Source organism: Cydia pomonella, chromosome 7 (genome assembly GCF_033807575.1).
Source record: "Cydia pomonella isolate Wapato2018A chromosome 7, ilCydPomo1, whole genome shotgun sequence".
NCBI classification, from domain to species: Eukaryota; Metazoa; Arthropoda; class Insecta; order Lepidoptera; family Tortricidae; genus Cydia; species Cydia pomonella.
This window is the reverse complement of record NC_084709.1, coordinates 15,160,218-15,175,014: the sequence shown is the minus strand read 5'-3', so window position 1 is coordinate 15,175,014 and position 14,797 is coordinate 15,160,218. Positions and strand designations below refer to the sequence as shown.

General features: G+C 36.5%; 2 protein-coding genes across 2 annotated transcripts; both read right to left on the bottom strand.

Annotated features, from left to right (window-relative positions):
• Nucleotides 1–330: 330 nt before the first annotated feature.
• Nucleotides 331–6,377, bottom strand: LOC133519951 (cuticle protein 8-like). Its single transcript, XM_061854164.1, has 4 exons — nucleotides 6,273–6,377; nucleotides 3,886–4,125; nucleotides 1,561–1,727; nucleotides 331–749 (listed from the first exon to the last, which is right to left on the bottom strand). The coding sequence occupies exons 1-4, from the start codon at nucleotides 6,282–6,284 to the stop codon at nucleotides 683–685; spliced, it is 486 nt and encodes a 161-aa protein (XP_061710148.1). The 5' UTR covers nucleotides 6,285–6,377; the 3' UTR covers nucleotides 331–682.
• A 1,991-nt stretch (nucleotides 6,378–8,368) lies between these two features.
• Nucleotides 8,369–14,797, bottom strand: LOC133519939 (cuticle protein 19-like). The gene is made up of 4 exons (XM_061854150.1): nucleotides 13,168–14,797; nucleotides 12,150–12,479; nucleotides 10,938–11,104; nucleotides 8,369–8,534 (listed from the first exon to the last, which is right to left on the bottom strand). Exons 1-4 carry the CDS (start codon nucleotides 13,177–13,179, stop codon nucleotides 8,477–8,479), a joined length of 567 nt encoding a protein of 188 aa, XP_061710134.1. The 5' UTR covers nucleotides 13,180–14,797; the 3' UTR covers nucleotides 8,369–8,476.

Genomic DNA, 14,797 nt, shown 5'->3' with positions numbered 1-14,797 from the left:
ACTATATTCTTATTAAAATGACGTAGGTACCAGGAAGATACGTTCTTTTGCTTGTAATACCTTCAATATGCGTGGTCCGATACGCATTTGGCTGGTTTTTATTAATAGTCGGTGTAAGTTAAGAAGACCTAAGTTTTAAATGCAATTAGTATAAGAGATAGCTCTTATAATAATTGAAAATTTAAAAAAAAACAACATGCATTTGGGCTAAGGTTGGTACACAACAAACTGTGTCGAAATATTTTTTACAGTACATATGGTGCTACTTTACCGCGCTAGTGCGAAAATTAGCATATTACGTTACTATGGCAAAAATTTCATTTGGTGGTACACGCTTTTAGCGCTGCTGTACTTTTTTTCCACAGGAAACGAACAGCAAAAATACTCATCGTGTTAATTCTAACAGCCCCAAACACAATTTACCTAGGATGCTTTGCTTTATCACAGATTTCCTATGTCCAGCTCCTGTCTCCATCAACAGGCTCGAAGTTTCTTGGAACTTACAATACCTAAAATTTCATCAAGCGATAAGATTAGTAGGAGATTGAATTAAAACACTATTTTAGCGCTAAATGTAACAAATTTTATTTCTCTTAAAGCTATCATTACCGTGTATAGACATGAGTCAGTCTTATAAGTGCATTGGTCGGTCCTTAGGGGCGTCCTGGTTTGGCTCCGTCGTTTAGATATGGTGATGGCCGAAATGAACATGATGATGAGGCGATGAGTGATGGACGATGGCGTTGAAGCTGTAAAAATAATATTATAAGTAGTCATCATCAAGTTTATCACTTACTGTAGTTTTCAGGGCCAAATTTTTTTTTATTATTTATTTATTTATTTATACAAGGAATTCCAACACTTTAAAAAATACATAATACATTAATTGTTCTGTTGAAATAGGCATTGAATAATTAGGCAATAAATAATAATTATTACAAAAGGCAAATTGTTCGAATCGGACGATATTATGAGACTGAACATGTAATATAGTGAATGATTTCGACCGGCATATCGAAAATAGAACAGGCAATATTATTCATTGAAAAAAAAAAATACAAGCATTATAATGGAACCTATTCCAAAAAAATAGGAACTAATCTTTAATGCCTGAAGTAAAAGCATACGGTTAAATTCAGATTCTGATTGTACCAGCGTTACTGCTGCAGGAAACTTCTAATTTATATATTAATGTCTGTATATAATATAGATTACTTTTCCACATTTCTTGCAGCTGCGCCTGCAGCAGTAATGTTGGTGCGTCTGAATTCGAATGTACCCTGAACCCTTTGAGGTGAGGGGACCCACTTACAAAATCGCGTCGCCACATAAGCGTTACCTACTATTTAATTGAAATACTCAAGTGAAAGAGATTACTCGTAGTACAAAGCTAGTCTCCTGGGCTTCTGCATGTGCCTTCTTGGCATGGACGACAAAATATTTAATATATATATATAAATAAAATGACTGTTAATATATTAGCAGCATTTGCAGAGACAAACACCACTCAATACCAGTAGAAGTCGGAGCTGCTTTTCTACCTTTCAAACTGGTACCTACCCCGTGTGGTCATCAGCCTTGTATTCAACCTTCCTGAGGCGACCGTCGGGCTCTACCAGCTCGTAGCCTCCCTTCACCAGGTCACCGTGGCGGTGCTCGTGCTGCGACTTGACGTCGCCCGTGTGGTGGTCGTGCACTGCATATTCGAACTTGTACTCGGGGAACGCCTTAATAGAGATGAAGGTTTTTCATAATATGTTTGATGGAAATGTATACTGTTCGAAGTTTAAAAAAAAAAAACTTCCCACATGCGTGTTTGTGGGACAACGCAAAAACTTGGGGTACTGAAGTTTATCCGATAAGTAGTATAATTATAGCGATATTCAGGGAACGTGAGTAGGTACTATTCCTTGTCTTAAACGCGATATTGTATATTCCGTCAAATATAACGTGCCAAACAATTAATGCCAATTTAGTTAAGTATTAACACTATAATTTCTTAATAAAAGTGTGGGAACCTTGAGATACATGGTAGCAATACTTTACTAGCAAAGTGGTTACAAATTAATGTCTGAATTTATTATTTATTTTGATACAACCATCGCTATTTGTTCGCTGTTTGAGAAAAGCAATTAATTATTTGGAGGTAGTCGTACCTGTATCAGACTTTCCCATTACAGGCGTGTTATGATACTCGTTGACTTACTGTTTCAGCGTTAAATAAATAATTGCTACTCTATTACGATTAGTCGTACCACTGACTAGATCGGTTAGCAAACGTGTTGAAATTGGCGGGAAGTCGATAGATTAATAATACCGCAATAATAATCTAAGCTATGTTTAGTTAGTTTGTTGAAAGGGATCATTGTGAAGTAAGACACTTTTTGAATATTTAAGGAGCCGATAAATCTTTAGCAGATATTGGATTAGAACTAATTGATTGTTAGTAAAATGATTTATTGAAAGGCTTTAATTTGATTAACTACAGTGAACACGAGATATCGTGACTGATAAAATATTTGTAAAATGTTGCTTTACAACATAATCCGTGAACTGGTTTATTTTAAAAGTAGTAAGTGGCCATACATTTATACATGAAATTCTATAGTAGTAAAATAATGCTGAAAATTATTACACATTTATACACATATTACTATTAATGGTCTGTCGCATGTGATATTTTTGGAGTTCAGGGTCTTTATGCTATGGACTACGGCGTCTGCCAGGCGGATCGTACACCTATTTACCAACGTCGAGGTTCCTATGTAGATATGTCAATACATTTCGTATAGTGCGATTATGTTAACGGCACCAATCATGGACATTTAAGAGAAAATTTGGAGTATTTTTGATATATCATCGACACCTGTAACATTTTTACCGCTATATGAGTTAAAAGTTGAATGTGCTATTCGTCCTTTATGTTTTCGATGTATTTTATAAATATAATGTAATTGGTTTCAATATTGTTAACAAATAATAACATAGTTTTAACTATGTTCTTTTGCTCCAGTGATGGGCAGTATTCATTTTAAAACTAACAAAATTCAATGATAAATCAAACTTAAGCAGCTCTATGGGTCGTGTTTCTGGTAAAATGTTACGAGTTTAAAAGCTGATAATAAATACTTAACTTATACTCGTAGGATTTGTCTATCGCAGCCCATTACTGGTGTCACGTCCATCATAGGGGTATTTACTATAGTAGGCCAAGGAATATTTTTTTGGAAGAGTTAATGCCTAGCAAGCTGGAAATCGGCTTAGTGCGTGTAATCCGAGTTTGCGCAATCCGCGGAGGTGTGCATACATTTTTGCTCTTTATCAGTTTTTTTGCTTGTAGATCGAAAACAGTACATCTGACGGCAAATTTGTTATTATCATGATAAAAATTGATATCCCAAAGGTACTTCAATATGAATTCGTAGTCAAAGTTGTAAAAAATGGCCGCCATTTCGAATTTCTTTCTTTTTGGTATGATCATGATTGTATAAAATCCGAAAACGCCTTTTCACCAGTGTCTGATCCACAATCCTTGCTGGTAGTCTCCTTGTAATTGATGGTGGGTTCTTTCTATATCGAGTGGTTCGGCAATCAAAGAAAAAAATAATTCCTAAGACACCCAAAATTTATGCTCTATTTCTGGGATTGCGCAAACTCGGAGTACACGTAATTAGGACCAAATGAGGGTATTAGAACGATTTCAAAACGCTTTTCATGGATCTAATTTGATTGGTCTATAGGCATCTCGCTCGCATTTATTGGTGCACAAGAGATCAACTAAGAATCGTGTTGATGTTTAAATATAATTTCATTTTAAACCTTAACAAATTGTAAAATCTGAATATCTATCTTATTGAAAAAGAGCTTCAGTTCCGTGTTACTTACATAATGGTCATGATGCGGGACGTGGTGGATGGGCACATGGGGGACATGGGGCACATGGTGGTGCAGCAGCGGCACGTGATGCTGGATGGGAATATGGTGGTGTATGGGGATGTGGACGGGGTGGTGGGGCCCGTCGTGTTTCTGCAGCTCCTGGTGGGAGATCGCCGGGTGGTGGTGGTGGTGATGGTGGAACGGGAAAATAGCTTGGCAAGCCGACACCAGAACGCAAGCGGTTAGTACCTAAAACAAAAGTTTATGAGTCATAGAAAAAAAAATGCAATATAGTTTATTTAGTTTAACTTAAAATACACAAAACATTAAAGGCTGGAATTAAGATTAGAAATTAAGTACAACAATACTTGTGTCGGGAGACCCCGCTCTTCCATTGGGAAATAGGGTAAAAACCAACAAACTGTACGTAGCTAATGAATATACTATTTACAATTACAACTTACAATGAATATACAATTTTTCATACCATTGATAACTCATTATCTACTTGCCCTTTTATTTTAAAACTGTTCTAATTGTAGCCTTAACTCTAATTACAGTAGCGGCAAAATATCGAAACTACCTACGGCTGTATGTATGTGTATGTGTGTGTCTGTATGTGTGTGTGTTGTATGTTTTTTCTATGATTTACGTTCGAATCACGGCGGCAGTGCTTCGGAGGTAATGAGGTAGAATTGTATAACCACGATCGCAGACCACAATCGATACCAGCGTTTTACCGCGCCGTCGCACATCGTTAACAATGGGTGAATCAACTGTCACAGACGTTAAATAAGAAAAATATACCAAACTTTTGATTATAAATCTCATTCAACTTCAACTTCAACATTTATTCAGCAAATAGGCCACAAGGGCACTTTTACACCTCAACATGGAATTCACATACAAGCAAAAACAAGCATATCAACAATTATTATAAAATACAATTCATTGAAAATATTAATGCAAACTAAAGTATTCTTGTTTAGAGAAAAAGTAAGTAAAATATTATTATTACTTCGAGATGTATACAGTCTCTAAATGTCGAATTACAAAAAAAAACTAAAATAATAACAATAAAAAAACACAAAGAGATACAAAAAAAATCTAAAATTATTTAGAGGGTTATGGAAAGGAGGAATTATGCAAATTGTACAACTTTTACAAAATTTTAATTGCTTATCGTAAAAAGAGAAAAAACGTAAGTACTTAAAAAGTACAGTGCACTAGAGCAGAAACATATTATTTTCGGCACACTTTTTAGAGCAACAACTAACTACTTTCAGAGCATGCGAAATAAATAAATAATGTAAATAAATTTATGTTATGAAATTAACTAATAAGACAAACCAAAAATTAATAGCCTCAGATGGCCTAGGATGTTTTTCCAAGACCTGGCGCGACACCATATTTGTCAAGGACCACTTGATGTGCGAAGTCGCGTGACTTTTGACAAGACATGTTAGAGATACAGTTGATATAGTATTTAAAATCAGACGACATTAAGATAAATTAAAGAAATGGGGTATGATAAAAAGTAAATATTTTATCACCACACCAGCTCGTAAAGGCTCTCTTTAGTGCCTCCGTTGTCGTGCGCGGGTTGCACGGAGTAGGTGAACGCCTATTGAAAATTGTATGAGCAATGCTGCTAACTGGCGCGGACGTATGCGACGGATATTACCCGCGCGTGTGCACAAGACAGCGGAGGCACTTTTGTTCATAAACTGATAACAATGTAGCATTTTATCCACAAATTCCCAAATTTTGAGTTGTTTCCTCATGTTGGCTGGTAGAATTGACGTTGAAGTAAGGATTTTTAATGATAAATATTTAATAGCGTTAATTTAGATTCGACGTGTAATATTTTACAGTTAGTAGTTTCCAAGCCTTGGTGTGTTGAAACATTTCGTGTTTCACTCGGTAGCAAAGTTTTTTTAACTCTCTTACCTTAAAACCCTCGCAACGGTCAAGATTCAACTTTTCGAAACACTCGCTACGCTAGTGATTCAATTTTAGAATCTTTCGTGTGCTCGGGTATGAATATTTGCAATACTTAAACAATATCTTTGCCCGCTTGTAAATAAATAACTATAAAAAACTTAATCGTATCGCCTATGACTTGATATAAAGTCAGTACATTTCGTGCCCCACACGCCACGACTGCATATCAAGTCGTGGTTTTTGTCAGGTTGTATACGTGCAATTTTTGCCGTGGCGTTGATGACACTTTATTATTCATTGACGTGGCGGCGAAAAGATTAAACACTTCCTAATAACCTCAACACCATATCTGGGAGCACAATTTAGTGTACTTCTATAACCCTTATATTTATTTTTATTTGTTTTCCTATTTCCTAGTCACTTAACACTTGAACTTTCTCAAAGCAACTTACGCGAGACAACATCTTGGCGTACGCGGATACTGTATGCTATGTCTAATGAATATGAGACAATAGTGCACGCAGTATGCGTTGGTTCATTAGCTTATATAGGAGACTTTAATTGTGGGAATTATTAGAGCAAAAAATCTATTGATCAATTTCACAGGGTTTGCTAACGGCCCTATCGTAATATTGGTTTTCTGTAGTGCATAGGTGTGCATACCTACATATTGCACATTTGTCGAGGACGCAATTAAGTCAGCTTTGTGGGCTGTATCGCCATTAGATACATCGGAACGTACAAGGTGTTAACAAAAAACTTAATATAATCTTATAACCAAGGATTTAAAGCAAATTCTTATAGTTTTGTGGATTCTTAGGTACATGTTACGATGTATTTAATCGCGAATATATCTTACTTGTAATATGTTATTAGGTGTCGGAAGTTCCTTCTATTGGAATGCGATTACCTATATCGATTGAGTAGATATTTAAACAGCGTAAATCCGCTTTGGCAACCCACACAGGTATTTAAGGCCGATGGTCTTGTACTAAACCTAGTAACGAAGCAATTGCTATATATAGTGTAGGTTTTAACCGCATACAGTGTGGTAATCCAATATGATTACATATTTATCGTTACACGTTCGAACGGGGACGAGAAGTTAGAAAAAGTAAAAAAAAAAAACATACAAATATTTTACTCGCAATATATGTAGGTATCGTGTTTTTATGAACTCCGTTAAGTTACTTTCTCAATGACCCCGGTATTTTAATAACTCCAGTTCGGAGATTCAAGTCATCGCCTCCCGGCTGATACTTTGTGAGATGATAGTTTAGATCCTATCATTAATTAAAAAAATAGTCAGCCGATGACAACAAAATTTTGGTGGCTGCGATTTCTCAACCCACCAACGGAGCGGCAGCTGACGTGCACGAGGGTTCATCATACATAGCCGTTAACCACTATACGAGTTTTCGCCCGGGAGGCGATTGGTCATGAAAATCTATCTGTTCATGGCTCACGGTCTATTATGCGTCCCCAGCAACTTCGGTTCTCCATACAAAAGTAGTTACGCTCTCATTTTAAAATGAATAGCTAGATTGCTCTGAGACTTTGTACTTACTATAGGATAAGGTATATCTAGTCCTGTAATTATTCTTAGTTTAATAGCTTCAGATACTATAGTTAAAAATACAGCGAATTTAAGTTTATCATACAAAACTTGTTTTTGCTTTATATAGTTTGTTTTATTAACTGCACTGAAAAAAAAAATAGCCGAACTGGTTTTGTAACTTTACTAAATAACTAAACTACGGTTATAAGAAAATAAACTTTGCATAAATTTACAAAACTATTTTGTAGTGTATAATAAATACCTGAACACTGATAGCCAAACACGGTTTTGTAACATATAACACATAGTTCGCAAGTCCCAATTTTTGTGTAAACAGTAACCAAAATGTTTGTTACAGTTATGCAAACATTTCTTTCAGTGTGGAGCTATATAAACTAATTACAGGACTAGATATACTCATGTCATTGTAAGTGCAAAGTTTCTTTACACCCAACACGTAGTTTTCTAATGAGAACGAAACCCCATTTGTATGGGTAGGTGAAATTTGGTCGAGCTTATCGGGGACTCTTAACGCTCCAGCAATAGTAAAAGTGACGTTCGGATGTCAAATGCAGCTGTATTACTGTTACGGCGTCATAGTTACCGCCGCTGAATCAGTCAATGTCTTCATAAAATGGGTGATGTTTGCTGCTGAATTACTGCCGCGGTTATGTCGTTCATTCCCTCACTCATTTTATCAAGGTATTAACATATAAGGACGGCGGCAACAACGACGCCGCAACTGTAATGCAGCTGCAGTTCATATCTGAACGTCACCCTTAATTCTTTATAGTTCGTGTCATGCACGATGACGCGCAGATTTATCAAATCTAACCTTTAATAACATGTCAATATGAGTCAAGGCACGCGTCGTCGTGAATGACACGATCAACAAGTCGGTTGAGTATACAAGATACGGTGGGATTTATTTTCTTGCTTTAGATTAAGTACCTAAATTATTACGTAAAGTGTAGCAAAAAAACACGATAATGATTATTAAACAAGTAAATATATTATTTAATAATTAACGGTTAAATTATTTGGTATATGTTTATTATATTTTGGAGTTTGGTAACTAATTGAATTAAATACAAGAAATCAGTGATACGTTGTCGTGTGGACGTTTGGGCCGGTTCGCTCCACCACAGCGTTGAATCTGAAAATTAATAAAATAATATATCCACGTATATGTCATTTCAAAATCTAAGATGCCTTTTTTATCATTATATCTAACGTTAGTTTCCATTAGAACCCCAAATACCTTTTAATAGACGTGATTTTACCTGACCTTTTCATACTGGAGTTTTCATTTGCTGCCCGGAGGTTGTAAATTACGACCAAAAGCAAAATGGAACTAATCCGTTAATAAAATTGTGTTAAATCTTTTACATATATTTTTTATGATTTTTTATTACGAATAACCCTACAGGGTAAAATTACTGGACGGTTTTTTAGTAGGTACTACTCTACATTTATAACCTAGCTGGCTGGATTCGTAACACACTTTAATTTACGTATTTAGTGTGATAAGAACCATGCAAATGCTCAAACGTTGCCTAACTGGTCTCATTTAGATTGTTTTAATACGTGTGAGAATGTGTTCGATGTGAAAAATCGTGACAATGTGACGAGAGTACGTTAACTGGTCGTTAGTACCTTGTTTGTAAATTGAGACATTCTGCTAATAGCTGTTTAGCGAGCTCTACAATACGTAATAAACGTTTCTCATAGTAATATAATATTATTGTTTAACCCTTAACGTATTTTATTAGCACATTTCAATAGACTTAACCCGTAGGTATTTTTGAAAAGACTTTTGTACGTAGTAACTGAACGAGTAATAACGCAAACGTTAACATTATTATTAATTTATTACAATATAGAAATGTGTTTACGCCTCGTTGAAATAAGTAAATAGCAAATTAAATTTATGTAGAAATTGTAAATTAGTCGTAAACACAGGCTGTTGAAAATGCCGTTATATAAGAGTCCGTAGTTAGCGGAAATATACTTAAGGACCCTGTTTATTTTTATTGCCCCGATTTATTTGTTTAACAGATGTTATCGTAAATCAAATGAGATGAGTTCATTCCAAAACATTAAATAAGTATGTAGGTACTAATAGCATGGTAACAGGATCAATAATTACGAGCAATAAACAGGAACAATATTTACGAGCTTTATATTGCAGAAATTGTAAATAACAAGTCATGTCAATTGACTTAATGTTTCAATAATGACATTGTCAACGTATTTACAAGGTGAAAAGTAATCGGAGTATTGCTTTATTTGGGTATTATTGTATTATGTAAGTAAACAAATAAAGTGAATCGAATCGGTCAGGCGTTCTTCGGCGGCCCAAACTGATGCCAGTATCAAGGCCATTCGGCATCAATGACTCGATTCATGTCAATAACTGGGTTACGCTCGCTGTTCTTTTATTTGTGCGGCCAATGGATTGTAAGTGGCCTGTGTAAGTGTGCATTTGTAAAGGTCGTGGGTTCAAAACTTTGTCTCGATATCGATTGTCTAGTAACTGATTTATTACCCCTAAATAACTGCAGTTGTTCAGTAATTGCATTAGAAAATATGTAACTATGAGTATTTATGTTTCTCAAGAACACATATCGCGGCCGAATAATTAAAGTTGTTTTTAGCTTTTGTAGGTACCTTTTAAACTTTTGATCGTTTCCAAAATCTCCTCCAAAACGATTATCTTTACGTCAGTCATTTTAAATACAGGGACTACCGCTGTAGACGGTTAAATTAAAACTTGTAAAACACAAAACGGCATTCCTCTAAAAAACAGCCTGTGTAAATACTTCGGCTGGATTTCTTGACAAAGGCCTTATTACCACTAAACTAATATAATTATGGACCTGTCATATTTAAGAGCTCATAAACATTTGTATTTTACAAGCTTCGAACAAAATATTATAATACCAACTAGGAAAACGAAAGTGGTTCAAGAACTTTTCTCGATGAATATCATTGGGTAATCCGGAGAATTACATAAAGCTTGCTTTAGTAGGCTCAAGGGCCGGATTCAGGTCCATTAAATAGCTTAGGTTTTCCGTGACATGATTTATGTGTAATGCGCAATGAAGCCTAGATCTAGATAAGACTGCTAATTACAATTACCTAAGGGTGTTAGGAGCGCCAATCGTAGTCGTTATGATAACTGATAAGGTTAGGCAGGCCATAAAAGAAACTAAGCTGTAACGTCAGGTGAACACTAATATGCACTTAAATAAAATCACGATTTCGACCTACTTTAAACGTATACATTGTTGTAGTGTTTAATTTTGAGTAGGCAGGTGGTAGGCCGTTTAAATTGTAGAACAGCAACATAGGACTTAAGCCCTTTAAATTAGTAGGTACTGATCGTGTTTGTCTTCTGCAATTTAAATGCAACTACAATGAAATTAACGCTGCCCCATCAACGGAGCTGCAGTCCCCTCATATCACCTTTAGTCTCTCCAGTTTATGACATCCCAGTATAAATACAAAGATACTTAATGTAAATTTGGTAATTCAGAAAAAAAGTGGTTAAAATTACCCATTGACGTCGTCGGCGGTGTAATGCACGATGCGCACGTTGCCGTCCGGCTCCACCAGCGAGTACATGCCCTTCACGACGTCGCCGTCACGCGACTCGAACTGCGACTTGTGGTCGCCCGTGTGCGGGTCCGACACGGAGTACGTGAAGTGGTACTTCGGTGGAGCCTAAAATACAAAAAAAATCATTAACCTTAACATCACACAAAACGCTAATGGCACCTTCAAATCCGCCTTTGTCAATATTTCAAGTATAACAAATACATTAGGTACGTTCCGCTAAAATACAAAGGCAATCCGGCAAATTGACTGAGAAGAATACGAGTGTGGACTTAGCTATTGTTGTTAGTTGGTGCTGTATGTACACAGCGAAATATGTGGCTGTGATTAGTTGGTTTTGTTTTGTCATACACCATTGTAAGGCGCTAGTGAGTTGCTCAACGCACTTGGTGTACCAAACAAACCTTACTACCTAGATTATAATTGTAATACTTCGTTTTCAGGTCAATGCCCAACTGAGAAGGTGAACAAAAAAGAGCGGTCCGGCCGACGCCACCCGCGAGCCTGGCTACGCACTGTTATCTCTTGCGACACTATAAAACATATAAAATTCCTTTTATTTAGCATTGGAGTGTTCTGTTTCACGGTCGCCTCTAGTTATCGTTACGTGACTATCGTACCTTTCGTTAACCGCAAGCCATTATAAGTAATTTCTGAAACGCAGCTAGATTAGCCATATCCTACACGATATCTGCTAGTCGGCTGCTAACGAATGATTTATTTGAAATCCAAGGTCGTCAGTTTGATTTTTAATATTTAATATCCGGACACGTAACAATACAACGTACGCCCATTTTCGGCAGGTACCTAGTAATTTTCCGCCATGCAAGTACTGCTTGTGAGAACAGTCGCAAATTGTCTGACTGTTTGGACAAATAAGACATTTGCGTTGGTAATTACTTTAAAGATAACGCATTCAATTCATACACTTTGATAAATGGCTACGTGTTGAACTGCTATGCCCGTAATTTTGATAAAATTTAATTGCCAAATTATTAGGTTTATTCTCAGAACTCAGAACTGATGCATTAATGACTAAGTTAGATTTCAACTTAGATTTTTTAAAGTTCGATGATATATTTTGCTATAGTTTTATAAAGAAGTAGAATGTCAGACAATACTTATTGGTATTGGTTATATATGTAATACTTACATAGTTATTGTATCCGGAGGCGTATGTAGCCAGAGGCTGGTATGCTGCATGAAGTTGAACACCAGCGGAGTACTCGTTCTGACCGTGATTGTAATCTCCAGGGTTGTATCCTGCGCCCTGGTACACATAGTGTGCTTCATTTTCATAGCTCGGCTCATAGATGGGAGCACCGACATCTCCGATATGACCAGCATGTGAGACATGTCCGGCATGTCCAATATGTCCGTGTTGCTCGAGTTCGTCGTGGCGAACTACAGTTTGTGACGAGGTCGCATCCAATCCGATGTAACCGGCATGGCAGACGGCCATTGCCACACTAAGCAACACAACCTGAAATTAAACAGTAATTAGTTAACTACCTTTTTTGTCAAGAAAACCTACAAATCAAGGCATGTAGTGAGACTTCGGGGGAAACCTTGGTTAAATAGGTATGGTATTGAACCAAGCTTTAGACCATCGTGCGGGGGAATATTTCGCTTAGCGGCTCAGTCTGGCAATCCAACGGGGAAATACAGCAAGCGTTCTGGCGACGATGCCCCAGGCAACTCTATTAGGTTTAAGAGACGAAAATTTCTAATGTGAATATTTTGTATGTTATTAACCATTTGTATACAATTTTATCTAAAGGTATTTAATTAAATATTTTGGGTAAGTCTGCTATCTAAGTAAGGCGTTGTGGGGGACTAAAGCTTCTCAAAATAAACGTATAGAATCCCTCTTCGCCTTTTTTCACTAGGGGCCCGCAGGGGCTGAGGGTGACACATTTATGCTGCCTTGAACCAGGGCTGCTGCCGTTGCTGGCAGCGCGCTGTAATCGAGTGTTCGTAACTCAGTTGTATTTCTTAATTAGCTTTCATACACTATCACTCGTCTTATGGCTGAATAGGCCATAGACCTGTAATTGGCTTGGCTTCACAATCATTCAATTCCACTAAACACAAAACTAGACACTTAACACTTAAGTTTAGGTAGCACTTCACTATGAGGGACTCTAAATAATATATCACTTGTAACCTACTTTGAGACACATTGTGCTGAAGCGCTGATGTCTTGATTTGAGGTGTCAGTACAATAATGATACGGTGGGTGAGTATGTTGGTTTTTATATTGGTATCTATTTGCAATAATATACTTAACAACTTGTGACTACAGCCCAAGTTATGGTAGAGTGCATCTGTTTGCAGGGGTACCCAACCGAGGAGCTGTTTTACTTATTTGATTAATTTATATGAAGGTGGAATGGAGAAAATGGACAAAGAGAGCCGATCCCAGATGATGGTGAATGGTGCAGACAGATGATGATGATGACTTATTTTTATGTAGGTAATCCGAATCTCATAACTATATATATCTAACACACAGACACTCAGGTCATGAACTTATTTAGTATGATTTAAGGTTACCTATGCGACTTTCCTGTGGACATTATATAAAATAGACGGACTTTAAGAAGATAATGGACGACCGCTTTTCCATAGAAATGTACGAGTAGTTTCCATTTCCTCAAACAACTGTGCCTCTTTGTTTGACTTTTTCTTGATTTTTTTAATTATTATACTAGTTAGGAGCGATAAACAAATTTCACGCAACATTTTAAAAGCTCCTATATATCTCTTATAAATTTCATCACATTTGCAATAAAAAATTACTGTTACCAAAATTATAACTGGCTGCAAAAAATATTGCTTATTTTAATTAGGTACATTTATGTTTGGAACCTCTGCCTCATAAACACCTAGTCCTCGTATTTTCTATTCTGTAGGTTGCCCTTGTTGTTTCATCACTCTCTTTCGTCATGAGGCGCTTCCTTCAAGAAGAAACTGTCGATTATAATTAAAATATTTTAATTAACGACTTAATTTTTACGTGTACCTACCTAGTGTTTACATATAAATATATAAGATCTAGTTTTTCACTATATCAGCTCGTAAAGGATCTTTTTAGGGTTCCATCCATACCCAAAGGGTAAAACGGGACTCTATTACTAAGACTCCGCTGTCCGTCCGTCTGTCTGTCCGTCTGTCACCAGGCTGTATCTCATTAACCGTGACAGACAGTTGAAATATTGACAGATGATGTATTTCTGTTGCCGCTATTACAACAAATTTAAAAAAACAGAATAAAATAAATATTTAAGGGGCTCCCATACATCAAACGTGTTTTTTTCCGTTTTTATATATAATGCTACGGAATCCTTCGTGCGCGAGTCCGACTCGCACTTGGCCGGTTTTTATTCTTCATGACGAGAATGTACATTTTGTGCACAAAAGTGGTAAAGTCATTTGATGTAAATTTTGAGTTGTTTCCTCATGTTGGCTCGTGGAATAGCGATCATTTGGATTTGATTCGAATGTTTTTCAGTTAGTATTTTCCTCGTCTTGGTGTGGTGAGTAAATTTGTGTTTACCCAGAAGCAAAGTTTGTATAATCCTCGTGCCTTGAAACCCTCGCAACGCTCAAGATTCCACTTTTCGAACTACCCGCTACGCTCGAAGTCAATTCAATTCAATTTTAGAATCTTTCTCTTACTCGGATATCAATATTATATGAGGAGTACAACTTTGCCTCCTTGTAAAACAAATAACTATGTAACTAACTGTTCTGTCTGGTATTTTGCTACGTTCGCGTGTACACACACAAGCGTGGAAC